Genomic DNA, 27,046 nt, shown 5'->3' with positions numbered 1-27,046 from the left:
CCTGCCCTGCCAAGGGGGCTGATTGCCATCCTGATTCCTTCACCACTTAAAGGGACCTTCAATTTCCCTCCATAGGGGCAGGGCACCCCGTCTCATCATCCTAGGGGCTAATCAGCCCCTTGTCTTTCCATAAATGCTAAATGGAGAGTTTACCCAACCCAACAAGAGGCCTTCACACTGCCTCTTTGAATCCTTTCATGGACACCAGGGAAACTCTTATCCCTCATGAGCCCTCAGTGCCTCTCCTGTTTTGGTTATCCATTTCCTTAAGGCTCTATCTCATTCTTTGTTCATGAGTTCTATAGTAGCCCTAATACTCACGTGAGCCTGGGGATTTTTTCCTAAAGACCCATGATCCTGACCAGGAACTGCTCAGTTGGAGCCTTCATTGGGGAGCTTTTCTTCGTCTACAATCCTAGAACCACAAGAGGGACTCCCCTTCCCCACCCTCCAGATGTGGAGTGAGCACAAGGGAGGACAAATGGGGTAGGGCTTGAGGAGCCCCAGGAAGGATGAGGCTGATGCATGTTTTTCATTTCTTGTCAGGGAGCGTGGGGAGCAGACACAATCGACCCAGTCCCTACAGCTCCAGTCAACACCAAGGAATGGCGGGCACTGCTTGGGTGGGCTTCCTCAGAGTCCTATTGCTCAGCCACACCCACCTGCCCCCACCCTCACCCCACCAGTCTCAGAGCAAAAGCAGCCACCCTCTCATCAGAGCAGCATCGCCAGTCTGGCTGGTAGTGGTGTTTCGGGCTCTTTGCCCCTTCAGAAGGCTTTCCATTCGGCCAGCGCCCCCCAGCCGGCGAGAAACTTCGATGTGAGCCAGTACAAGGTAATGAATGTGTTTAAGGGATATATAATCCAGGCATGCTTCTAGGGAAAGGGCTTCTGTCCATGACTTGGGAGGCAATCAATGCAAACTGTTTTCTGAAGTTGTCTGTCAAACAGTGGGGGAGGGAAGGTAGTGAGAGCAATGGGAAGAGCCCTGGGTTTGAAACTAGACTCTGATTCTTAGAAGCTGGGTGACCTTGAACAAGTCACTCATCTCTCTGAGCCTCTCACACACACACACACACACACACACACACACACACACACACACACACATCCTCTTCAGAAATGGGGACTGCCTATAGGGATGGGAGAGTTGATGTGGCAGGTAGAAATGGTCTGATTTCATGGTATGTAAATTTAGAAAGGCGTTTGACCCCTCTCTCTAATGATGATGACAGTGATGATAATAAAGACCATGTGCTTACATGGCCAGAGAGGCCAATGAAATACTGAGCAGCATCAGGAAGAGGACTAAAAATGAGACATGAAATATGTCCCCCTTTTTTAAAAAATATTTTTTGTTTATTTCATTAAATATTTCCCAATTAACATGTAAAAAAATTTTTTAACAGTTTTTGAAAATTTTGAGTTCCAAATTCTGTCCCTCCATCCTACTCCTCTTTGAGAAGGCAAGCAATTTAACTTTGATTATATATATGAGAACATGCAAAACATGTTTCCATATTAACCATGCTGCAAAAGAAAATAAAACAAAAATAATTTTTTAAAAAGAATGCTTCAGTCTTCATTCAAAGTTGATCAGGTCTCCCTCCGGAGATGCATGATGGCATTTTTCACCATGGCTCCTTTAGAATTGTCTTGGATCATTATCTTGATCAGAGTAGCTAAGTCTTTCACAGTTGATTATCCTTATGATACTGCTGTTACTGTGTACAATGTTCTCCTCATTCTGCTCACTTTGCTCTGAATCAGTTCATATAGATCTCAGATTTTTCTGAAACTATCCTGCCATTTTGCAGGATAGTTTCTTATGGCACAATAATATTCCATCACGATCATGTACTACAACTTGTTCAGCCATTCCTCAATTGATGGGCATCCCCTAGATTTCCAGTGCTTTGCCACCACAAAAAGAGCTGCTATATTTTTGTATAAATAGGTCCTTTTTCCCTTTCCTTTGGTCTCTTTGTTATATGAACCTGGTATTGCTGTGTCAAAAAGTATGCACAGTTTTATAACCCTTTGGGCATAGTTCCAAATTGTTCTCTAGAATGGTCGGACCAGTTCACAACTCCACCAACAATGCATTAGTGTCCAAATTTTTCCATATCCTCTCCAGCATTTGTCATTTTCCTTTTCTGTCATGATAGCTAATCTGATAGGTGTGAATTGGTATCTCAGAGTTGTTTTGATTTGCATTTCTCTAATAGTAGTTATTTAGAGCATTTTTTATGTGACTATCGATAGCTTTGATTTCTTCTTCAGAAAACTGTCTGATAATATCCCATGACCATTTATCAACTGGGGAATGTCTTATTTTTTTTTTTATAAATTTGGCTCACTTCCTTATATTTGAGAAATGATGTCTTTATCAGAAAAACTTGCTGTGTACTTTCCCCCAGTTCCCTGTTTCCCCACAATTGGGACCAGGTGACCTCAGAAGTCTGCCCCAACTCTGAGGTTCTGTAAATGTCAATTGAGATGTCTAGTCTGTGAAAACAAGCAGGGAGGTGTTCAGGCTGGAACTCCAGACCAACTTCCTAGGGGCGGGGTTAAGAATGTGATTGAGAGGGTGTTAAGGGGGGACCATTGTTACTTTTCAGGAGCACCGGATAGTGTCCCCAGAAACTGACAGTGGCTTTGTGGGATCTGAAACCAGCAGGGTGTCTCCAATAACCCAGACTCCAGAGCACCGACTTTCCCATACCAGGTATAGCAGTTCACATTTCTGCCTCCCTTCCCATGGTTCCTCTCTCCTTGGGATGGCCCCTGTTCTCAGGAATGGTCAGAGCTATGAGTGTTGGGGAGCTAGGTTGGTTGGTGGGGGGTGGTGGTAGAGTGTGTAAATAATTGCCATGGGATGGTTGCTTAGGACAAAACATAGAAGAGTAAACTGGGTGCAGTGGAAGGAGGAAAGACAATGGGTATAAGAAAGAAGACCCTGGTGGTGTGGTAGAAGTAGGGCTATATTTAGTTAAGAGGACCCAGGTTTGATTCTCAGCTCTTCCACTTAAGAGCTGTGTGTCCTTCGTTAAATCATTGCACCTGGCTGGCTGGCTCTGGGAGTATCTGCAAAATGAGGGAGCTGGATGAGATGATTTCTGAGGTCCTTTTCTAGCTCTAAATCTTGTGAATGTGTGAACCAGGTATCCTTACTTGAGAGGGTGTGAGCTAAAAGCATATGGACATGAACTATCATAAAACATTTTCAGCCCAAAACAAGAAAAGGGACAGTGTGAGTGGGCCTAATGACATTTTTCTTTATGTCATAGTATGTCCTTTGGCACTAGTGACCCGAGGAGATTACCCCAGTCGTCTACAGCATGTCTACCCCAAGCTCCTTCCTCCCACCATCCAGGAAGGGACAGCCAGCTTGTCGACAGAGTATCCTCTGGGCTCAGCACATCAGGGGCCCAGGCCCAGAGGTCTGACCCAGTACCTATCACTCCCCCAAAGAAGTGGACAAAAAGCTTGCACCACAAACTGGGACCAGGTACAAAGATGGGTGCGTGGATAAGGCATGTAAGAAATGTTTGGGTGACATTTTGGCTTCATTACACTGCCCAATTACAAGGTTCCATGGGGTGGGGGTGGGGAAGGAGAGAATTAATACCCTGTAGCCCATGTCCCCAGAGGCAGGGCCAGTGCTGGGCTCACTCTAGTAATTAGTTCAAGAGGATCTGATGGAGCATATTGCAATCTGTGTCCTCTCCCCAAAACAGTGACCCCAAATCTACAGACATTCAGATTTTTTTGACTCCTAGGTTAGTAACTCACCCAAGACTAATTTGCAACCTTACCCAGTTCCTTCTTGTCTCTCCTGGTATCTCTTCCTTATCAGCTGACTTGGATGGTGAGGGCCATGATAGGGCCCGTGAAAAGTATTCCTGTGGTAGAGATGACCACCAGTCTCCTGCTCCCACCCCTTCTGATGAAGCACATCAAGAGATAGCGCAAGACCCACTCAGCAACCTCATCTCCCGGGAAGTGAGAGAGTGAGTCCTACATGACCATTTAAGTGATAAATTTGTAGAGCAGGCAGGATGACTAAAGGTCATCTAGTCCAGTGTGCCCATTTCATAGCTAGGGAACTGAGGCCCAGTGAACTGAAGTGACCTTGCCCAGGGTAACCCAAGGAAGTGAATGCGAGATTTCAGGAGTTCCCAGTTCGATGCTTTTTAAAATTAGGCAACACTGCTGTGAATGTCACAGTTCATTCTTTCTGTTTTTTGTGGGAAATTGTTCAGGACGTGCAGCTTTCCAGACGCTGAGATTCCCTGTCACTACCCCAATCCTAGAGGGAATGCCTTGGCAGGAAAAGAAAACGTTGTTCGCCTTATTCTCCCAGTTGTACATACTATGTGAGAATCTCTGCCATGTTCTTAGCCAAGTGCTGTCTTTCTGCTGAGAAATCTTAGATAGGCAGTAGTTTTAAATGTTTTCTGTTAGTTTCCATTTCATCTGCTTTTGGCGAGTGGTACACATTTTTCCGGGCTGTTGGGATGTAGCTGTCAGCATAGACAAACATATTGTTCTGCTGCGAACGTGCCTGTTGATCCTTTTATTCTGAGATCATAGATCATAGAATGTTGGATGTAGAAAAGACCTTAGAGACCAGAGAGTCTAACTGCCTCATCTTAAAGCTAGGGAAACTGAGGCCTAGAGGGGATAAGTAATTTGCCTAAGATCACACAGCTGGTATGTAAGTGACAGAGACAAAGTTGGACCTTGGGCCTACCCCAACGTTATAGCTGAAAGGGCCTCTGATGCCATCTCTTCCAATGCCTTCTCCTCTACCAGGGATTCTTAGCCTGGGGCCCGTGAACTTTTTTCCCCTCAATATATTAATCATTATGTTTCAATATAATTGGTTTCCTTTATAACCCTTATGTACACATTTAAAAACCATCCATAGGCTTTGCCAGATTGCCAAAGGGAGCCATGATACACATGAACACATACATACACACACACACACACACACACACACACCCATACACCCATTAGGGACTCCTCAGAATAAAGGCAGAAGAACATGGAAAGATATAGCTCACAGACGAACCGAAGCTTTCAGAGGCAACTAGGTAGTGGATAGAGCCCTGGACCTGGAGGCAGGGAGACCTTAGTTCAAATCTTGCTTCAGACACTTACTAGCTGTGTGATTCTGAGAAAGTCACTTAACCTCTGTTTGCCTCAGTTTCTCCATCTGTCACATGGGGATAATAATAGCACCTACCTCCCAAGGTTGTTGTGAGGATCAGTGAGATAATATTTATAAAGTACTTTGCAGACCTTAAAGCACTATGTAAGTGTTAGCTGCTATTATTATCCTTCTCAGGATGAGCTCCTGTGTGGGGAGGGACTAGACTAGAGTCTAAACCTAGAGTCTAAAGCATCCACTCCCAGCAGCATTTGCTGCTGTCCTTGGAGTAATGAACTGGGAGTGCAACAGACCATGAAGTAGAGGGTTAACAAGCCGGGCCAATCTAAAGCTGGGTCCTAATTCTCTTTTATCTTTCTGACTGAACCAGATCCCTCCCCCCATCAGTGACCCTGAGAAGCAAAAAGCCAGCCGCTCCAAGCTGCCCCAGGGCTCCCTGCCCAGCCATTGGCTATTGGCTGGAATGCTTTCCCCAGCCCACATGCGTCCTCATTATACATCTCCTGATTATGTGGCCCTAACAAATGTCTCCATGGGGATTGCTAGGGAACTGGCAACTCAGACACATGTTGCTTCAGCAGGTTCTAAGCTTTGACTCCTCCAAGGCCTCAGAGCCAGGAGACACACAGGCCCCTAAGAGCCTCTCCTCTTCATTCCTCTTGGTCTGGAAAGAAGCGTTAGTTGCTACCCTATGGGGCAGAGTGCTGGCTTGGTGTTAGGGGGACTGTGACCTCTCAGGAACCTGGCTGAGTCAGGGAGTTTAGAGGAGCTGTATTGCTCGGGAAGATGGCCACGGCAGTTCCGAAGATCCTGGACTCCTCTGTCTTGTGTGTATGAGTACTGTGCCTGTGGGGGTGGGAAACGGGCATCTGGCCACGGACACAAGATATCTCTAACTTGAGGGGGCCTTAACATCAGCCCTTGAGATGAAACCCACTTACAAAGGGGGCTCAAGTTTCCATTCCTAGCAAATGAATCTGATTTAGAAGGAACGTAGCATCTGGTGTAACAAGAAGAAGACTCAGGTTTGAAGGCTCAAAGGAACTGGATTCAAATCCTGACTCTTGTCATCCTGCTAGATGGATGCTTGCTTCACCTCTATGTCCTCACCTTTTTCATCAGTAGAACAAAGTGCTTAGACTAGATGATCCCTTAAGTCCCTTTCAGTTTTTTCTGGCTCCACCCCTACCCACCCCTACCCACCCCATCCCTGTTTTGAAAGATGAAGAATTAGAGGTACAGATAGCAAAAACTCCTTTCCTGAGTTCACAGAAGAAGTTAGTGGCAAAGTTACAGATTAGAACCCAGGTCTCGTGACTACCAGTCCAATGTTTCATGCTACCTGGAATAGAAAATGAACCACTGTTTCAATTGAGACTCTGAGGGGAGGGTGCAGGAGATGGGGAGATGGAAAGAGGGGAGCTGGTGAATTAAGATGACCTTGCAGGCAAGGATGTGGTGATCAGTTGGGCCTTTTATCTACATACATTTTACCAGCCTCCTTTGTTACTCTCATCAGACTGCTCATGTTTTGCACAAGCCCACTGGTCTCTCCAGTCCTGTTGGTGGTGATAGCAAACACTTAAGATAAATTCCTCCTCCATTGTCCAGGGGAGGATGTTGAAAACAACTCTCCTTTCCCACTCCTACTGGCAGTTTGTGATATCCATGTGGCCTCAAGCATCAGGGTGTCATGGAAAGAACCTCAGGATTTGGCATCAAAAACTGGGTTTGAATCCTGACTCTGCCACTTACCATACTAGGTGTGACTTTAGGTAAATTACTTATGCTCCTCTCAGCTTCAGTTTCTTCATCTGTAAAAGGAGGGAATTAAAAGAGGTGATGTGATCCTCTAGAGGGTGTATGATCCTCTAACCTATGGGAATCCCTAAAAGGCCAAAGGAGCAGCTACCACTCCTCCCCCTGCCCCAATCTGTCTTAACGGAAAATTCTCCTTAACTGGTCTACATACAGTCAGATTTCTACCAAACAGATAACAACCAGAACCTTTCATTATCAGGAATCTCACCCCACCTGCATTACCTTCCTGTCCCCCTCAGGTAGGCAAAGAGGCATCAAGGGAAAACCAACCATTCGGAATGCCCAATAGCTCTCTCTTGGAATGTCTGCTTCTTGAGAACAGGGTCTGGGATTTTTGTTTTTGTCTTTTGCCTTTTGTATCCCCAGTGCTCACCGCACAAGGTCCAGCTCATAGTAAGTGTTCTATCAATGCTTATTGATTGGTTGATATATTAGGAAGGGCTCAGGGATACCTCCTTTCCCCCATTAGAGAGATTGGAAAGCTTTCTTTCCTGTGAGGGAGAAACAGAGCGGGAGAAGAGAAAGGAGGCAGACAATGAGTTTAACACCCTGAGCCCACTGAGGAAGATGCCACGTTGCACACATGGCCACTATTTTTCTCAGTGACTGTTCTTCTCTTTATGGTATAGTAGAAAAGGGTCAGATGACCTGAGCTAAAATGCCAGCTCTTCAACTTATTACTCATGTGACTTGGGCAAGTCACTTAAACTCTCTGGGCCTCGGTTTCCTCATCTGTAAAATGAAGAGGTTGGACTAAGACAGCCTCTGATGTTCTTCTGGCTCTAAACCTATAGTCCTCTGATGCCTAGAGACCAACAGAAATGGGCTCTCCCTTGTGCCTAACACAAAATGGTCACAGCTTTCCCCCGTTACACTCTGCTTACCAACTCTATTTCCATGACAGCCAAGCTATCAAGGCCCTACAGCAAGAAGTGACCCGACTCCGAGAGAGGATAGAGGCCAGCTTGAACAACCCACCTCGGGACACCTCAAGTCATAACTTCCAACAAGCTACCAGAGCTCGGAGCAGGCTTGCAAAGGAGCCCTTGGCTTCAGGGAGCTCTTCCCACAGCAGGTGTGTACATTTCAGATAACTGTGAAATCACACACAGGAGCTCAGGGTTGGCAGGGATTCAGAGGTCACCTGGTTAAACCTGTGCTTACCAGCTAGGTGCCACATCCCCAACAAGTAGCCCTCTAGGTTCCTTTTAAAGGCCACTGCAAAGGTGAACCTGCTACCAGCAGCAACACTGAAACCATACGGCTCCAAAACTGGCGTCAATCGAAGCAAATCGAATTCCTTTTTCGTACTAACAGCCCTTTAAATACTTGTTGTTGGTGGTGAGCTGTGTCCAACACTTCGTGACCTCATGGAACCTAGCACACCAGGCTCATCTATCCTCCCCCATGTCACAGTCTGTCCAAGTTCACATTTGTTGTTTCCATGCTAGTATCGATCCATCTCATCCTCTGCATCTGCTTTTCCTTTTACCATCAATCTTTCCCAAAATCAGGGTCTTCCACTCCACCCTGGTCTTCTTTTCTCCAAGTTAAGTGTCTTGTTCTTTTAACCAGTCCTAGTCTCTAGTTATGTCAGCATCCTCATCAACCTCCTCTGAATGACTCCAGCTTGGCAGTATCCTTCCTAAGACATGGTGTTCAGAACAGAACACATTTATTTGAGGTCTGACCAGGACAGAGGGATGAGAATGACCAGGACAGATCACAGTACGCTATATATAGCCTGACCAGGACAGAGGATAAAGGGGTGGAACCATACTGTCCCTCTGCTCATTCTGTTCCCTGTGTCTCTCTCAAAGCAATTCATTTAGGGGTGGGAACTCAGGCTTTGCGTTCAGCTTCCTATTTTTCCACTGAGAACATTAGTCTCCTTGCCACCATGGTAAAAGGAATGTAAAAAAGTGAGTGCATCTTCCCAGTTACCTGAGGACTTACTGCCACAAAGGAACATGGGACCCCGGGGGAATATGGCTATCAGCTTTTAGGAAGGGGATGGTGAGTTTGTATGGAAGTTGCCCTTCCCTTTGGGTTGGGGCGCCATCTATTGATCCTACTGTCCTTGGAATGTTTGATAGCGAAGATCAGTTATAAAAGATGGTATTTCTTATGTTAAATAGGATTGTACATGTATAGCCTACGTCAAATTGCCTGCCGTCTTGGGGAAGGGAGAAAAATTTAGAACTCAAAATCTTATAAAAATGAATGTTGAAAAACTCAAAATACATAAATAAATTTTTGAAAAAAGATTGTATTTCTTAGCAAAGTCACAGGAGTTGACTTTGTCATCTTTTTACCTTTTACCAGTAAATCTGCAGAGAGGTACCAGAGTGACCGTGGAGATACAGCTCAAAACAATAGTACAGTGAGATTGCGGCTGAGAGCCTCCTCTGTGCCCCGAGAAGGGCCCCAACCAGCCCAAAGTAAGTGACCTCCAGGAGAAGCTGACTTTCTTGGGTTTTTTTTTAAATTTATTTTTGCTTCCAAATTCTCTTCTATCCCTCCCTTCACCAGTTGAGAAGGCAAGAAATCTGATATTGAATGTATATATGAAGTCAAGTAAAACATTTCCACATTTAGGGTGACTTTCTAAAGGTCAGGATCTGAATCAAAAAACAGAACTGGGAAAACTGCTTCTCCAGTTCCAGGCATCTTTACCCTCGGAGGACCTGGCTCGGTCCTTTGAGCAGGTTTGTCCCATGGCATTGGTGGAAGGACCGCTGGGCTTGGAGTCAGGAGAACTGGGTTCAAACCCCCAACTCTTGACATTTACTAGCTTTGTGGCCTTGGACAAATCACTTAATCCATCATAGAAAAATTATAAGATTTAGAGCTAGAAAAAGGACCCTGGGGATTATCTAGACCTACCCCTTCATTTTATAGATGAGAAAAGGGAGGCCCAGAGAGGCAGGACCTTGTGTCCAAGGTCACAAACCTAGTAGGTAGCAGAGCCCAGGATTCACATCTCTTTTCTGTGACTCCAAATTACAGCTTTCATGCCATCTCCCTTAGCTTCAATTTCTACCTCTGTAAATGGGGATGATATTTTCTCTCCCCACTTCAGAATCGTAGAACTTGAGAGTCATAAGGAACCTCAGTGACCCATACCCCAAAAAGGAATCTCCACCACAGCACACTTGAAAAGTGATCTTCTGGCCTCTACTTGAATTCTTTCAATCAAGAGGAATCCACTAAGCTCTGAGGCAGCCCTTCCATCTGGGGATAGCTCTCATTGGAAGCATTTTCTGACATCGAGCCTTTGTAATTTCTACCCATTACTCCTGATTCTCTCTCCGGGACAAAACGGAATGAATCGATTCCCTATTCTACATAAGACACCCTCAAATACTTCAAAACAGCTACCATGTCCCCCTCAACCCTTCTTTTCTCAGGCCAAACATCTTCCAGCTCCTTCAGCCTAGTTATCACATCCCCGAGGACCCAAGGCCCTTTACCATCCTGGTTTGTCCTTCTTAGAACATATATACCATCCAGTTTATTGGTGTTCTTCTTAAATTGTGAGGCTCAGAAATGAAGCCATCAAGACTGTTGTGAGGAAAGCATTTTGTATGTAATCTTGGCATGCCATATAAATGTCACTGATAATGATGATGTGGTATTGGAACAGGGATGGGGAACCTGCGGCCTTGAGGACACATGTGGCCTTCTAGATCCTTAAGCGTGGCCTTCTGACTGAATCCAAATTTTACTGAATCCTAATTTTACAGAACTTGTAAATAAGAACAGAACAAGTTTTGTAAAATTAGGATTCAGTAAAATTTGGATTCATCAGAAGGCCACACCTAAGGATCTAGAAGGCCATATGCGGCCTCAAGGCTGCAGGTCCCCCACCCCTGTATTGGGACAATAAAGATGGTCCTTCATTGGGCCCTTATTAAATGTAGTTCTGTCCTGAAAGAGTTAATAAAGCTTCTTATCACAAAAAACAACTTGGGAAGGATGAAAATCTGACCCTTAATCAAGTTGCCTCTTAATGAGAGTCCCTCAGGTAAGGTATACTGATACATCTGTCCAAGCAGGGGACAGGAGCCCTTGGAATTGTTTTTCTACAGTCGTGGAGAATTTGAGAGCACCTTTGTGGTTGGTCCCTCTCATGACCTTGGCACATATTGGTGAGATGCTGGCTGGAGTCAAAGGTACTGTCTGTAGACACAGAACAGAATGAAAACAACTTGGTTCAGCGACCCCCAAGTACTCACCCCAGTCTCCTCTCATCAGTATTTATTGAAGTCTTTCCCTTCCTCTAAGGCCCAACTCAGGTACCCTTTCCTCCATGAAGCTTCCCTGACTCCGCCAGCTGAAAGCAATCTCTTTCCTCCTAATTCTCCTTTGCTCCCATAGATTCTACCTTGTATCATCATTATTTAAATACAAGTTGTATTGTCCACCCCCATTAGATTAGAATAGACCATTTAGAACTAGGAAAGACCTTAAAAACCCCATCTAGTCCATCCATGGAATTTTACAGATGAGAAAACGAGGCCCAAAAAAGGAGAAATAATTTACCCACATTCATATAGGCAGTAATACCCATAGACACAAGAATCTGAGTCCTGGCCCTGTGGCTTCAAAATCGTATGCTTTTTCTTCTATATCATGCTGACTCCTTGAGAGTCGGGACTGTGTTGTTTTTCATTTTTCCAGAAGCATATGTTAAATATCTACTGTGTGCCAGACATCATGCTAGACAGGGGAGATATAAAGACAAAAATGAAAGTCTCTGAGTTGAAACAGCTTATGGTCTGTGGGGGAGGGGAGAGAAAATGTACCCAGATAAGCATGAGCAGAGTGAATACAGAGAAGTTGCAGTTGGGGTAGGCACTAGAAACTGTGAGGAGCAGGATATGTCTCCTATAGGAAGGGGCTGCTGAGCTGTGCTGTGAAGGAAGCTCAGGCTTCTACAAGTGAGCAGTGAGGAGAAAGAGCATTCCAGGCATGGGGAACCAGCCTGGGAAGAGTCAGAGAAGCAAGAGATGGACTGTCATATACCAGGGCAGAGGAAGAAGTCTAGTTTGTCTATAAAGGGGGAGCAATGTGAGATTGGTCTGGAAATTTGGGTCACAGCTAGATTATGACAGAATTTAAATGCCTGACAGGGGAGTTTGTATTTTATCCTTGAAGCAAAAGGGAACCACCGAAGTTTCTTGAGCAATGGAGTGACGTGATCAGACTTGTCCCTTACAATGATCAATTTTGCAGTTGTATGGAGGATAGATTTGAGAGAAGAGAACCTCGTGACAGAGAAGACAATTAAAAGCTGTTGTAATGTTCTGGCAAGACATGGTGAAGGCTTGAATTAAGATAGCGACTGGGTGACTGAAGAGGAAGAGATTGTTGTAAGAGATGACATAGAGGTAGAATCAGGACGACTTAGTAACTGATTGGATATGAGGAGTGAGGATGAAGAGATGAGGAAGACTCCAAGGTTTCTATTCTGGGTGCTTAGAAGGTTGGTGGTGCCCTCCGCAGAAACAGGGACGTTAGAAAGAGAGGTGAGTATGTGAATGTGTTTCGTGCATAGGAATGTTTTGGACATGTTGATTTTGAGATGCCTTTGGGACATCTGGCTGGAGCTGTCCAACCTTCAGTTGGTGATGTGGAATCTTTGTCTCTTTGATACCTTGTCTTCAATAGGAGATAGGAGTACAATTTTGTTAAATTGAATGTTAACTTCATTTAAGCATTGTTCAATTGTTTCAGTTGTATCTGACTTTATGAGCCCATTTGGGGTTTTCTTGGCAAAAAAAAAAACTAACGTGGTTTGCCATTTCCTTCTCCAGATCATTTTACAGATGAGGAAACTGAGGCAAACAGGGTTCAGTAACTTGCTCAGGGTCACACAACTAGTAAGTGTCTGAGGCTGGATTTGGACTCAGGTCTTCATGACTCCAGGCCTGGAGCTCTACCTAGCCACCTAGCTGTCCCATTTGAACATTAATATGCCCCAACTCCTAACTCCACCAGCCACAGCCATGTATCACTCTAAAGGTGAAACGGCTCCATAGCAGGGTACTATCTCACACATGACACTATTAGCATGTTTAATCTCTCTCTCTCTCTCTCTCTCTCTCAGGAGTTTTGGAATAGTAGGATTTGGAAATATGGAAAGAAATGAGTCAAGAGGGAGGTATGGGAAACAGATCAACACTAATCTCTTCCTCAGACATCACACTTTATTTTGCACCTCTCATGTGCGTCTATCAAGGGGTTTGTAATTTTATTAACAATATCTCACATTTCTAGAGCACTTTACAGTTTATAAACTACTTTTCTTACAAAAACCTTGAAAGGCCGGTAGTGTCATTTCTATCATACCCTCATTTTGACAGATAAGGAAACTGAGGCTTAGAAAGGTTGTTTGAATTACCCAAAGTAACATAGTTCAAAGTGATTGAACCCAAGCCTCCTGAGTCTGTATTCACCACTCTCTCCAAGATATCATACTTCCTTTTCAATTTTCTTGGGGAGTTATGATTTTTTTTAGTATTTCCAAGTAGTATTTTTCCCCAATTACATGTCAAGACAATTTTTAGCACTCCTTTTTACAAGATTTTGAGTTTCCAATTTTTCTTCCTCCCCTCCCTTCTTCCGGAAATGGTAGGCAATTTGATATAGCTTATGCATGTGCTATCATGTAAAACGTTTTCATATTAGTCACAGTTGTGACAGAAGAAACCTATCAAAAGGAAAAAAAAACCCATGAAAAACAATAAGGCACGTGAAGAAAGTATGCTTTGATCTGCATTCAGAGTTTATCACCTCTTTATCTGGATGTGAATAACATTTTCCTTCCTGAGTCCTTTGTACTTGTCTTGGATCATCCTGTTCCTAAGAAAAGCTGAGTCATGCACAGTTGATCATCACACGGTGTTACCAGTACTGTGTACAATGTTTTCCTGGTTCTGTTCACTTCGAACCAGTTCACAGAAGTCTTGCCACTTTTTTCAAAAACCATCCTGCTCATCATTTCTTATAGCACAATAGTATTCTATCACAATAATGTACCACAACTTGTTCAGCCGTTTCCCAATTGATGGACATCTCCTCAATTTCCAATAGTTTGCTACCACTAAAAGGGCTGCCATATATTTGCACATGTTGGTCTTTTTTCCCTTTCTTATAATCTTTTTGGGATACAGGCCTAGTAGAGGTATTGCTAGATCAAAGGGAATGCACAGTTTGGTTGCCCTTTGGGCATAGTTCCAAATTGCTTTCCAGAATGTTTGGATCAGTTCACAACTCCACCAGCAATGTGTTAGTGTCCCAATTTTCCCACATCCTCTCCAATGTTTATAATTTTCCTTTTTTTGTCACATTAGCCAATCTGATATGTATGAAGTGGTACCTTGGAGTTGTTTTAATTTGCATTTCCCTAATCAAAAGAGATTTAGAGCACTTCTTCATATGCCTATAGCTAGCTTTGATTTCTTTATCTGAAAAATTCCTATTCATATCCTTTGACCATTTAGCAATTGAAGAATGGCCTGTTTTCTTAAAATTTGAATCAGTTCTCTATATATTTGAGAAATGAGGACTTTATTGGAGATACTTGGTGTAAAGATTGTTTCCCAGCTTTCTGCTTTCCTTCAAATCTTGGTTGGATTGATTTTGTTTGTGCAAAAGCTTTTAAATTTAATATAATCAAAATTATCTATTTTATATTTCACAATATTCTCTATCTCTTTTTTGGTCATGTGTTCTTCTCGTGTCCATAGATCTGACAGGTAGACTATTTTTTTGTTCTTCTTATGATGTCACCCTTTATCATGTACCCATGTACCCATTTTGACCTTATCTTGGTATATAGTGTGAGATGTTGACCTATACCTAGTTTGTGTCCTATTATTTTCCAGTTTTCCCAGGAGTTTTTGTCAAATAGTGAGTTCCTATACCAAAGACTGGGGTCTCTGGGTTTATCAAACGCTAAGTTACTATGGTCATTTATTACTGTGCCTTATGTACCTAATCTATTCCAGTGATTCACCACTCTATTTCTTAGCCAGTACCAGATAGTTTTGATGATAGCTGCTTTATAATATATTTTGAGATCTGTTATTGCTAGGCCACCTTCCTTTGTATTTTTTTCATTAATTACCTTGATATTCTTGACCTTTTGTTCTTCCAGATGAATTTTGCTGTTATTTTTCCTAACGCTATAAAATAACTTTTTTGGTAGTTTGACTGCTATGGTACTGAATAAGTAAACTAACTTAGGTAGAATTGTCATTTTTATTATATTGGCACAGCATACCCATGATATTTTACCAATTGTTTAGATCTGACCTTATTTGTGTGAAAAATGTTTTGTAATTGTATTCCTATAGTTCCTGGGTTTGTTTGGGCAGGTAGATTCCCAAGTATTTTATATTGTTTACAGTTATTTTAAATGGAATTTCTCTTTCTATCCCTTGCTGCTGAGCTTTGTTGGCTACATAAAGAAATACTGATGATTTATGTAGGTTCATCTTATATCCTGCAACTTTGCTAAAGTTGTTAATTATTTCATGGAATTTTTAGTTGATTCTCTAGGGTTCTCTAAGTATACCATCATATTGTCTGTAAAGAGTGATAGTTTTGTTTCCTCATTGCCTATTCTAATTCATTCTATTTATTTTTCTTCTCTTATTGCTATAACTAACATTTCTAGTATTATATTGAATAACAGTGGTGATAATGGGCATCCTTGCTTCTCTCCAGTCTTACTGGGAAGGTTTATCCCCATTACAGATAATGCTTGCTGATAGTTTTAGATAGATACAGCTTATCATTTTAAGGAACACTGCCTTTATTCCTATGCTCTCCAGTGTTTTTAATAGGAATGGGTGCTGTATTTTTTTCAAAAGCTTTTTCTATATTGAGATAATCACGTGATTTCTGTTGGTTTTGTCATTGATATGGTCAATTATGTTGATAGTTTTCTTAATATTGTAACAGCCCTGCATTCCTGGTATAAATCATAGTGTATAATCTTTGTGATATATTATTGTAATTGCCTTGCTAGTATTTTGTTCAAAATTTTTGTATCAGTATTCATTAGGGAAAGTGGTCTATAATTTTCTTTCTCAGTTTTAGCTCTTCCTGTTTTATGTACTAGCACCATATTTGTGTCAGAAAAGGAATTTAGTAAGATTCTTTGCCATAAATCTGATAGGTAAACTATTCCTTGCTCTCCCAAATTGCTTATAGTATCAGCCTTTATTCCTAAATCATGAACCCATTTTGACTTTATTTTGGTATATGGTGTAAGATATTGGTCTATGCCCAGTTTCTGCCCTACCATTTTCCAATTTTCACAACAGTTTTTGTGACATAGTGAATTCCTGATGATTTCTTCTTTTTGGACTCTATCCATTTCAGCTTCTGAGTCAGAACAATCTATATCCAGGATCCAGACTGAGCAGAGCAGGGCTGAGGAGCAGAGCCCCGCAGACAGAATAAACGGAGGAACCCGAGGGAAGCAAGCAGACACAGTCTACTTCCGGGGCCACTACACAGGTGAGAGAAGAAAGGAGTCATTACACTGAGGAGGGAAGGTATTCCAAGATCTTCTTCATCTCTTATGATACCATATGCCCAGGCCCAATTCACTGACCTTGGGACCCATCTAGATAAAGTATTTGAAAAATCTTACTTAAGAAAAAGAGAGGATGAGGGAGGAGAAAATATGTAAATGGTATGTGGTATCAGTGAAAATAATTAATGTTGTTGATCATAGATATTAAAGAACTAACAACAAAATAACAAAAACCTAAAAACACTAACTATGCCAAAAATATTAATTATGGTTGCATACAATTTACACATCAATAGAATGCAACAAAAATGATTATAATGTGTCATTAAATTTGTTTCCCACCAGTCTTGTTCAGAGAGAACAGATAAGGAAACCCCCCACCACCCCAGCCCTATCCCACCCTTCCTCTTAGCTCAGAGGCAGGAAACTATGTTGAGGGGTTGTTGCAAACTCTGTCAGACTCAGTCACTCATCAGTTTTTTTTGTTTGTTTTTCATTGTAGTAAGAAAGGTTTCAATTCAGGTTGAGGGAGAGGTTGGTTTGCAGAAGTGACTGATATAAAATCAAAAGGCATCAATAAAACTTATTTTATAAACAGAAAGCAAGGAAGGAAGAAAGGAAGGAAGGAAGGAAGGAAGGAAGGAAGGAAGGATGGCCTACCTGGTACCATGGAACATCTCACACTGAACCCTTGTGCTCCATGACCTTGGCTCTCTCATAGCTTCAGGTTGTGGCACAAAAGAAAATCTCTCTTTGTTCTTCTCCTTCCTCTTTTGCTTCTGTGTGACTCTTGACTTTCAGGAAAATATAAACAAGCAGCAGACTTTGAGAAACTGAGGCAAACCGTAGGAGGGATGTTCACTCAGGGAGAAAGCTCCCTGTCCCATGAGGTAGTGTGGTGGTTGGGTGGAAAGAGTACTGGGTTTGGAGTTAGAGGACCAGGGTTTGAACCCCAACCATGATTCTGGACAAGTCACTTAATGTCTCTGAGCTTTAATTTCCTTTACTGTAAAATGAGAGCAGTTGGCCTGGATGGCCTCCAAGGTACTTTTGTGGTTCTAAATCTATGATCCAGTGGGCCAGGGGCCCTGCAATAGAGCCATTCTAACCCAAACCAGCACCACAGGGACCCAGGTCTGGCAACTTGATTATATATTTTAAAATAAATGCCACATGGACCAATAAACAACAGGTGACAGGCCTGTTGCACACTCAGGGCTCTTTTCGCTAGTGAAAACATGATTTCATCATTAGATTTGCTTTCCAGCTCTGCCAGGATTCTCAGGGGGCAAACAGTAACCATTTTTGGTTTGTGTCCCTAGGTCATGAATATGCTGTCAAATCCTCCCAACGCTTCCAGGCAGACAACAATTCTCTTTCCTGCTCCAGCTGTCACTCATTGAGGAAGAAACTTCCTGGTAATAACCATTCCCAGGGTTTACCTAGGATAAGCTGAGGCCAGGCCAGGCCAGCCTGCAGAGTTAACTGACTTCCAGGAACTCTTTGTGTTACCAAGGAGTACATGTTAGTAGGGTTGGGGCCCTTATCCTAGGGAACTGGGCAATTAATCATCCAATCACCAAAGCATTATTTTAAGCAACTGTTATATGCCAGGCACTTCCTACACTCAAGCAGCTTATATTCTATCAGGTGGGCAGAGTGCATGCCTCGTTAGGCAATGTTTCCTCCATAAATGTTTCCATCTAAAACTGCCTCCATCAACCATGAGATGGAGAAACCATGGACATTTAGTGCCAAGGTCACTAAGAAACTTCCACTGAGGCATAAACTAATTCTGTCCTGTCTCTTCCACCAATCTTGCTGCCCTCCACCCCCAGGACATCTTTAGGTGCTAAGAACATACCATATCCTTTCCCTAGCATGGCCTTAGAACTAACCCCAACTCTGAGCCAAGAGAGGAGAGAAGGAGGGAATCTTTTTTTGACCATAATTCTGCCCATGTTGAGCTCAATGAGAGCAAAGTCAGGGCCCCATGGGCTACTTTAATGATTGCTTTTCATTTTTTAGACAACACTGCCAGCAAGGATCCAGAGGAACTTTTTCCCCGTGACAGCATCAAGAAGACCCAGTGTCCAATGTGCCACAGACCCAGGAGTCCCACAGAGAGGGATAGGGAGCCCTCTGGTAGGATAGAAATTGATTCTTTACTCCCCCCCTCCTAGAAAATGTCAAAATCACCTTGAATTTGAGGTTCTTAACTGTAATTCCATATCATAAAAAAGCCTTTTTAGCAAAGACAAGTCAGTCTCTAGTCAACTATTGTACAGCAGGGGACAGAAATTGGGTTAGAAGTGAGAGAGAGCTGAGAGTTCCTCTCTTAGCAGTCATGGGCAGAGTTGTTAGTCTTAGCCACCTTATAGGAGCTAGATTGGAGGCAAGGTGGGGAGAGCTGTAGCCAGGAGAGCACCAAAGTTCCATCCTACGACCACAGGAGGCATTAGTGACTTTTGTATAGCCCTAAGACCTCCATCTTGCCTGGGGCCAGATTGGATAAGGAGCATGAAAGAATTCAGAGGTCCACAAAAACCTCTCTTTCTAAGTTGCATCAACTGTGCCATTAATATTTAGCTGTGTCTCCTGGCCTCTTTTTTTGGCTGTCTTTCACACCCTTCCTGTCACCCCCTATGTCCACAACAACTGCTGGCCCAGATCCCCTCAGACCAGAGAGGTGCAGTGAAATAGGGTGAGGGACTCAGAGCTGAGGGAGGACTGTGATAGGCAGATTTGGGAGGGTTCTGGAAGAATAGTAGCAGAACAGAGAAAGAAAACTTCTAACCACACCCCCACTTCTCTCTCTAGTCCCAGTTCCCCAAAGAGAGAAAGGGAACCCCAAAGGGGAGCCTTCTTAGGGTTCTGTGCTCCTCCTGGTGTGGTAAACATTTCTTTCTGCTAAGTTGATTCAAGTGAAGTTTGTACTGTTCATCTGCCAAAGACCTCTAGAGCCTTAGGATCTCAGAACCCTAGAATCTCAGTCAAAAAGGCAGGTGTCTTAGAGGTGAAATAATCACATCTCCGACCTGAAGCAGGTCTCCGCACGTCTCCTATCATTCTTCTCATGGTAAGGTTACCTTGCTTTACAATCTTAATTCTGACCCAGGAAAGGACAGAAGGAGGGATCTTTTTTGATCCCAATTCTTCTGCCCATGTTGAGCTCAATGAGAGTAAAATCAAGGCCCCATGCTTAACTATCTTTGGTACTCATCCTCCCTACAGGGATAGACAAGGGCACACAGAAGGGAGTGCCTCTAAGTTCTGGCCCGACTCGGAAGTCTGAGCAACGTCAGCAGCAATCGACCCTGCCATCACTTCCTCATCCTCCTGGAGTGTGGTATCTAGCACCCCCGCTCCCAGCTCCAGTAGGGGCAACCTTCGCTTATGTCCCACCGGTTCCTGTCGTGCCTTATTCATCCTCCACATTGTAAGAACCATTCTCTTGTCCTTCCTGATGAATATGGGCTCTTTTGTCCTGGCAATTGAGTCAGGCTCAGGCAAGGCCTATTGGGTAGATAGCAAGAATGTCTTTGTCCTCTTCGCCACATGATACATACAGCCAACTTCTCATTAGTGCAACAGTGAATCCTGTGAAGTGGTCACATGATTTAAATGTGCACTATTCAAAGTTATATGAAATTGTATTAAAAATTTGAGTAATTAATTGTTCCTGGAACAATGGAAGTAGGCAAAGAAAATCTAAATAATGCCAGTCATTTCAGGGGATACGTTATTTGCATTAATCCAGACCTAGCTATAATATAAATTCCAACTCCATTCAGAAGGCAGAATGACTGGGTGTGATGGCATACATTGTTGATGCCCGCCGTGGGGAACACTAAGACTCATGGACCACTTGTGCTCTGGAGTTCTGAGCTACAGTCAGGCAAAAATCAGCTGCTTGTCCTTAGGAGTCAGGCAGCCACCTAAAGAGGCAGCCTAGAGAGGGCTGAACTGAACCAAGTACGACCCAGAGCAGCTGGTCCGAGCTTCTACCTGATCAGCCATGGACTCAGAACAACAGTGTCCTAGTAAGTGATTCACAACTGGCCCTCTTTTAAAAAATTTACACATGACAGACTTCTTAATCTTCATTTTTAATATTTTCTCCACTGCTTTCTTAAGCCTAGACAGTCAACAAAATAATAAATAAAGCCCTGCTTTGTAGGGTTTGCTGATTTCTAAGGTATAAATGCTCTCACTGAAGATTGAATAATTGGCTTTCTCACTGTCTGAGCTGGCTCCAGCACATCGCTAGTTTGGGCCTCTGCATTCAGGCAACCCAGTTGCAAAAGCAAAACAAAAGTCAGAAACAAACAAAAAAGGCAGCATACCATGGTAAAAGAAGCAATATTTATGGCTGGCAGGGATTGTCCATATTCCTGCTACATATTAGAGATGAAGAAACTAAGGCCTAAGGAAGTTAAATGACTTGCCCAAGGTCATACAGAGGTATTGTTCAGTTGGCTGGTCTGGAAGCGGGAAGACCCGAGTTCAAATCCTGCCTCAGACACTTACTAGCTGTGTGAACCTGGGCAAGTCACTTAACCTTGTTCGCTCAGTTTCTTCATCTGTAAAATGAGCTGAAGAAGGAACTACTCCAGCATCTTTGCTAACAAAACCCCAGAGGTCATGAAGAGTCAAACATGACTGAAACGACTGAACAATAACAATGCATACATAAATATATCTATATAATATATATAGATTACATATATATACATGAAGTAATTTTAGGAGTTTTTAACCTTTTTTTGTATCCTAGACCCCTTCAACAGTCTCGCAAAGCCTATGGATTCTTCAGAAGAATATTTTTAAATTCATAAGATGAAATACATAAGGTTGCAAAAGAAACGAATTATATTGAAATAGTTATCCAAACATATGTATTTTAATAGCCAGCATTTATATTGTGCTTTAAGGTTTGCAGAGGGCTTTGCAAGTATCATCTCATTTTATCTCATCAATAACCCTGAGAGATGGGTGCTATTATAATCTTCATTTTATAGATGAATTCATAATTGCTCCATCTTAGGCAGCCTGGGAGTTCCTCTCCACCCTCCCTGGGGGTTCAGCATATTGGAGTCAGACTTAGTATTAGCATCTCAGAACTCCTGAGCTCAATCAATCCACCAGCCTCAGCAGAGCCCAGCAGTAAGGGATCGAAGGTGTGGTCCATCACACCTGGCCCAACCCTTTTTTACTGATAAGGAAACTGAGACCCAGTGAGGTTAAGTTGCTCATCCAAGATTCTACAGCCAGTATGTGTCATAGATAGGACTTGAACCCAGGTCTTCCTGCCACTGAGGCACTCCATCATTATGCTAGCCTCCTCTACTGTATGCACGGCCCCACACTAGATTCTTGAAGATCAGGGCCAAATGAAATTCATGAAGAACCTTTGCCATCACTCCCTCCTCCACGCAACAGCCTACTTTGTTTTCTACTGACTATTTGATTAAATTGGAGAGGCCATACTAATGTGGTTCTCAAAAGGATATTGGAGAGGGTGCCTAAGAACTAGTCCATACTCTCTACCCCTCCTTAAGCTTCTGTTAAATTGTACTTCATGGTTTCCATGGTCCCTTCTAGCCCTAATATTCTGGGACTGACTGACTGAATGACTTGGCTTACTGGCTGGCCGAGTTAAAAGACCTTGATTTCAGTCTACTAAGCCATTATCTTTGAACTTGGCAAGTTCTTTCTTCTCTCTTAATCTGTTTTCCTGCTATGCCAACAAACACGGGCTAGAGCGAGGGTGGGGAACCCACGGCCTCTAGGTCCTTGGGCGTGGGCTTTTAACTGAATCCAAGTTTTACAGAACAAGTCTTTTTATTAAGGGTATTTGTTCTATGAAGTTTGGATTCAGTCAAAGAGCTGCACTTGAGGACCTAGAGGGCCACATGTAGCTTCAAGGCTGCAGGTTTGAGGATTTCTGAGATTCCTTTCACAGCCTACATTTTTCTAAATTGGGAGATCAGAATTTGGTCTCTTCTTCTTTCACCTCTCCTGGTAGGGGGCTAATGAGCAGTGGCCTAGGCACAAATCCAAGAGAAAGAGGGGGGAAAAAAAACCAAATAGTCCAGAGACTGTAACAGGAATTGAATGATCAATTTTAAAAGATAAAAAAAAATAAACTATTGTTTTTTGTCAATGATGCATCGTTACTCGTTCAATTCCTAGGTCTAAGCCTTCTGGTCCTTCTGTCTGAGCCCTTCTAGCTAAAGAATATAATACAGAACATGTCCTGTTCATCTCATGGGTATTCTATTCATTCATCAGGAACACAGGCATTTCTAATCCAAGCACTCTATGCGTCGTTATATTTGGCTCATCCAAGATTTATGACCCAACAGAAAGGGATCATTTAAGTTATGGGCAATGAGATCCTTGTGGTTCTTACCATTCACTTATTTATTTTGTATCATCTCCCCAGGTACTATTCTCCAGTAGCACCTACCTCAGCCTCCTCCCCTCTGCATTACTCCAGTGGTAAAAAACCTGCCGAGGTGAGATCCTCGTCTCAGAGCCGCCGAGCTCCGTCTCCAGCTCCAGGCCACCGCTGCTTGTCTGAGCTGGATCTTGTTGACCTGAATGATCTCAGCCTGTCCTTGAGCCGAGCTGTGGAAGCAGCCAAAAATGTTGAGTTCACCACCAAGCAAATGAGTCGGTCCTTGTCTGCTGACCTGCACAGAGCCCGAGGTCTAAGGGGATCCTGCCTTTTTTGACAGGAACTGATTTAAATGGGGGGTAAGAGGGCAGGGCGTTTGACTTCTGTTTCATCTAGCATGGTAGACTTCTTACAAGATCAAACAAATGTTCTGGAAATGCTGGGGGAAAATCCTTCGTTTGGACGTTAAATTGGCAGCAGATGACAAGCTTATTTTTATGTCTTTTTTTAAACAAGAGAATAATGTATTTTTCAAATATGGACAAAGAGGTCTGAGGCTTTCCGTCCGAAGTCAGCCACCAGCAGTGTGATGCTGAGAATGAACTATGCTCTCTGTACACAAGGAACTCTGGGAATAGCCTTTCTTTCCACGCCTGTACTTTCCTGCCTCCAGCTAATGATGTCTTTTTTTTTTCAAGGCCAAGCTGCTTTGTCTCTAGTCCCCGTGAGTGCACTGTCTGAGTCCTTCAAGAGTCAAGGGGAGAGGAGCTTGCAGGGGTGTGTGTGTGTGTGGAGAAAGGAAGTGGTGGCAGGATGAAGCCATTGCCAACTGCTACGGAGACAAAAGCTGTGAACAAAAAGGGCTCTTTGCTGGCAACCTCTGTACTATTTTTGGAGTCTGGGCAGAGGCCCCTGGGTTTTCAAGGCACAAGACACTTAGCCTTCAGTTTCTCTTTTGCTGGAAAGAAAGGTGTCCCCATCAATCTGTTTTGGAGCCAGTATTTTTGAAGTTTTTTTGGTTGATTTTTTTTTTTCTGCAAGAATTCTTCCTGGTACTTCCTCTTATATCTTCTTCCTTCCTGTGGATTTATTTGGCATTTAACTGATTGAAGCTGAGACAGTTCCTAAGGTATCTGTCTTTTGGGTACGAACTGTTGCACTGAGGGATGCTGTGATCCCCTGCATTGATGCTTACCTCAGCATTCCTAGAATGCACCGCATAGATGGCATTTGTATATTTGGGGTATTTTAAACCTTATTTTAATTCCAAAGGTTAATGAAGAAAAATGAATGCTGATCTTTTTTTTAAAGAAAAACAAAACAAAACAAAAATGTGTCTGGTGTGTTTTGTCATCTTGTGATTCCCTAAGTCATGTTTACACTGAAAATAGAGACAAGGAAGGTAAGAAAGGGGTTTTGTTTCTTACAGCCAGCCTCTGAATGATCCCTTGCAGAAATTGAGACTGAATTCATGCCTTCCCTTTCAGAGCTCATTTCATTTTTCACTTCTCAAACTTTTTACCTCTTTCAGTCATTTTATTCTCACTTATTATCTCTATTCTTCCCACTTCCTAGTCTTTATTCTGCTTTGTCTTCCACTTTCAGATACCAAAATCCATTAGTAAAGTGATGGCACCTTCCAGTTTTTTTCTGTCTTAGCTGTGGTCTGCTTTAACAGGGTCCAAACATTAACTTACAGTGAAGTGGAAAAGAGCTTCTCTTCTGTCTGTGCTAGGCTACTGCATTGTGAAGGCATTCAGATTCTAGGAGTCTAACAGGTGTATTACCCTTGGGAGAGAAGGAGGGCTTTTGGATGGGAAGGGAGCCAGCCAAAGCGGAAGTTGGTCTGGAACTCCAGATCCCATGTACAGTCATCCTTTACATTAGAAATAAATTTTAGGGGCCAAGCTCTCAACAAAAGGCAGATATTTTATGTTTTGTTTTTATATCGTCTTTATTTCTGAATGGCCCTCCCCTTTGCAGCAAGCCATCTTTTATAACAAAAAATAAAAATCAAAACTAACCAATATATCAACAGGGTCTGACAGTATATTCAATGTTCTGCATCCATTGTTCCCATCTCTCCAGTGAAGAGAAGGAAATGTAATTTCTCATCTCTTCAGGGACAAGTTTGATCATTATAATTATACATACAAACCTTATAAACCATTCCCACCACCTGATTGCTCATTCTCATCCTCAATCTTCCCAACCCAAAGTTTCAACCAAATGCCACCTAACCCTTTCACTATGCCCTCTAGAATGCTTGTTCCATAGGCAGCAAACTTCCCTTCATCTTAAATCTTCCACTCCTTGCATCTACTGAAACCTGGCTCCTCCCTGATAGCACAACATCCCTCTCCACCCTTTTCAGTACTGGCTGCACCTTCACTCATTCTTCTTGGCTCACTGGTTGGGGTGGGGCAGTTGAAATACTACTTGTTCTCCATTGCCACTTCCAGGTTCTTCCTCTGCCTTCATCATTCAGTGACTTCTCTTCTTTTGATGTTCATGCACTTCATATCTACCATCCTATCAAAAAACTGGTAACTGGTGTCTACAACCCCTGGGGTCACTCCCCTTCCTTGAGTTCAATACCTGGCCCACAGTTTTTCCTCTCCTCTCCAATGCCTACCCTCGTAATAGGGGATTTTAACCTACATATTTACTCTCCCTCAAATATCCTAATCATTCAGTTCCTCAACCTCCTCCCCACAAGCTGCTACTCCACCCTACCTCATCCACATACGAAGATAGTCATACTCATGATTTTGCTGTGACTCACAAATGTGCCGCCTTTGTGTTCAAGAACTCTGAAATGCCCTATCTATAATTTATTGGCTTTTCACCTCTCCCTCTGCCTTTCCTTATGAAACCCTACTCTTCATGCTTACCATCACTTCCAACCCCTTGACTCCTTTAATTTTCTCCCAGGCTATCTCCCCTGCACTAGTCACTTTCTTCTTTTATCCATCTTGACCCATTGGTGAACCAATTCAACTCTACACTGTCTTCCTTTCTCCAAACCCTAGCCCCCTTTTTGCCAATAGTGGCCGGCCAAACCTCAGGCTTGAACACTCCCAGCATTTGGCATCTCCTATACACATGCTGCCAAATAAAGATGGAGAAAATCATGCAACTACTCTGAGTCCACCATAGATTTGTGTTGCACAATTTCAACCGGTCCCCCACTGCTTCTAGTCAATCCTACCAGACCCCTTTATCAACCCACTCTCCCACTTTCCACAGTAGCTGTTCCAAACTTCATCATCCCTCCTCAAACCTCAGGCCATTTGCCATGAACTCTTTTTTCTTCTTCCTCATCCCCTATCACTCAGATGCCTTCTACCACTATTTCCTCCTCCACCTGTCCCATGTGATGAAGTGACCTTAATCCTTACCCTTCTACTAACCCCTCTACTTGTCCAACTGATCCCATTCTGTCCCCTCTCTTCCAACATATTACCCCCCCTGTTATCCCCACTCTTTCACTTATTTTCAGTCTCTCCCTTTCTACTGGTTCATTTTCTATTGCCTAAATACCTGGCCATGTCTCCTCCCAAAAAAAAAAAACCGTCACTTGCTCCTTCCATTCCTACCATTGCCCTATGTCTCTTCTTCCCTTTGTAGTTAAACTCCTAGAAAAGACTATCTATAAAAGATGCCTCCACTTTCCTCTCCCTCTTTTCTTAACTCCTTATAATCCAGCTTCCAACCTTAGCATTCCACTGAAACTGGCCTCTCCAATGTTACTAATGATTTCTTAGTTGCCAAATTCACTGGTCTTTTCTCAGTCCTCGTTATCCTTGCCCTCTCTGAATACTTTGATGCTGTCAATTACTCTCTCCTCTTTAATATTCTCTCTAGGATTTCAGGATACCACCCTCTCATAGTTCTCTTCCTATGTACCTGACCAGTCTTTCTCTGTCTCCTTTGCTGGATCCTCTTCCGATCATACCCTCTAATCATAAGTGTCCCTCAAGTTTCTGTCCTGGGCCCTCTTCTCTCTATATACTACGTCACTTGATGATCTTGTCAGCTCCCATGGATTTAATTACCATCTTTATATTGATGATTCTCAAATCTACCC

At 43.0% G+C, this 27,046-nt stretch overlaps 1 protein-coding gene across 2 annotated transcripts in view; it reads left to right on the top strand.

The window, feature by feature from the left end:
• AKNA (AT-hook transcription factor) overlaps positions 1-24,263 on the top strand; it is a 71,699-nt gene extending 47,436 nt beyond the window's left edge. For both annotated transcript variants that reach the window (XM_036752955.1, XM_036752956.1), the window contains 11 exons: positions 547-835; positions 2,622-2,728; positions 3,291-3,511; positions 3,860-4,013; positions 7,905-8,075; positions 9,326-9,441; positions 16,397-16,534; positions 17,876-17,971; positions 18,582-18,698; positions 19,788-19,992; positions 23,002-24,263. In XM_036752955.1, the coding sequence (XP_036608850.1) occupies positions 547-835; positions 2,622-2,728; positions 3,291-3,511; positions 3,860-4,013; positions 7,905-8,075; positions 9,326-9,441; positions 16,397-16,534; positions 17,876-17,971; positions 18,582-18,698; positions 19,788-19,992; positions 23,002-23,293 (1,906 nt within the window). In that variant the 3' untranslated portion in view covers positions 23,294-24,263. The remainder of the gene's footprint in view (positions 1-546; positions 836-2,621; positions 2,729-3,290; positions 3,512-3,859; positions 4,014-7,904; positions 8,076-9,325; positions 9,442-16,396; positions 16,535-17,875; positions 17,972-18,581; positions 18,699-19,787; positions 19,993-23,001) is intronic.
• The last annotated feature ends 2,783 nt before the right edge of the window (positions 24,264-27,046 follow it).

The sequence above is a fragment of the Trichosurus vulpecula genome, chromosome 3, assembly GCF_011100635.1.
Source record: "Trichosurus vulpecula isolate mTriVul1 chromosome 3, mTriVul1.pri, whole genome shotgun sequence".
In the NCBI taxonomy this organism is placed as follows: Eukaryota; Metazoa; Chordata; class Mammalia; order Diprotodontia; family Phalangeridae; genus Trichosurus; species Trichosurus vulpecula.
Note: the sequence above shows the minus strand (reverse complement) of the source record. Positions and strands in the feature narration are given on the sequence as shown.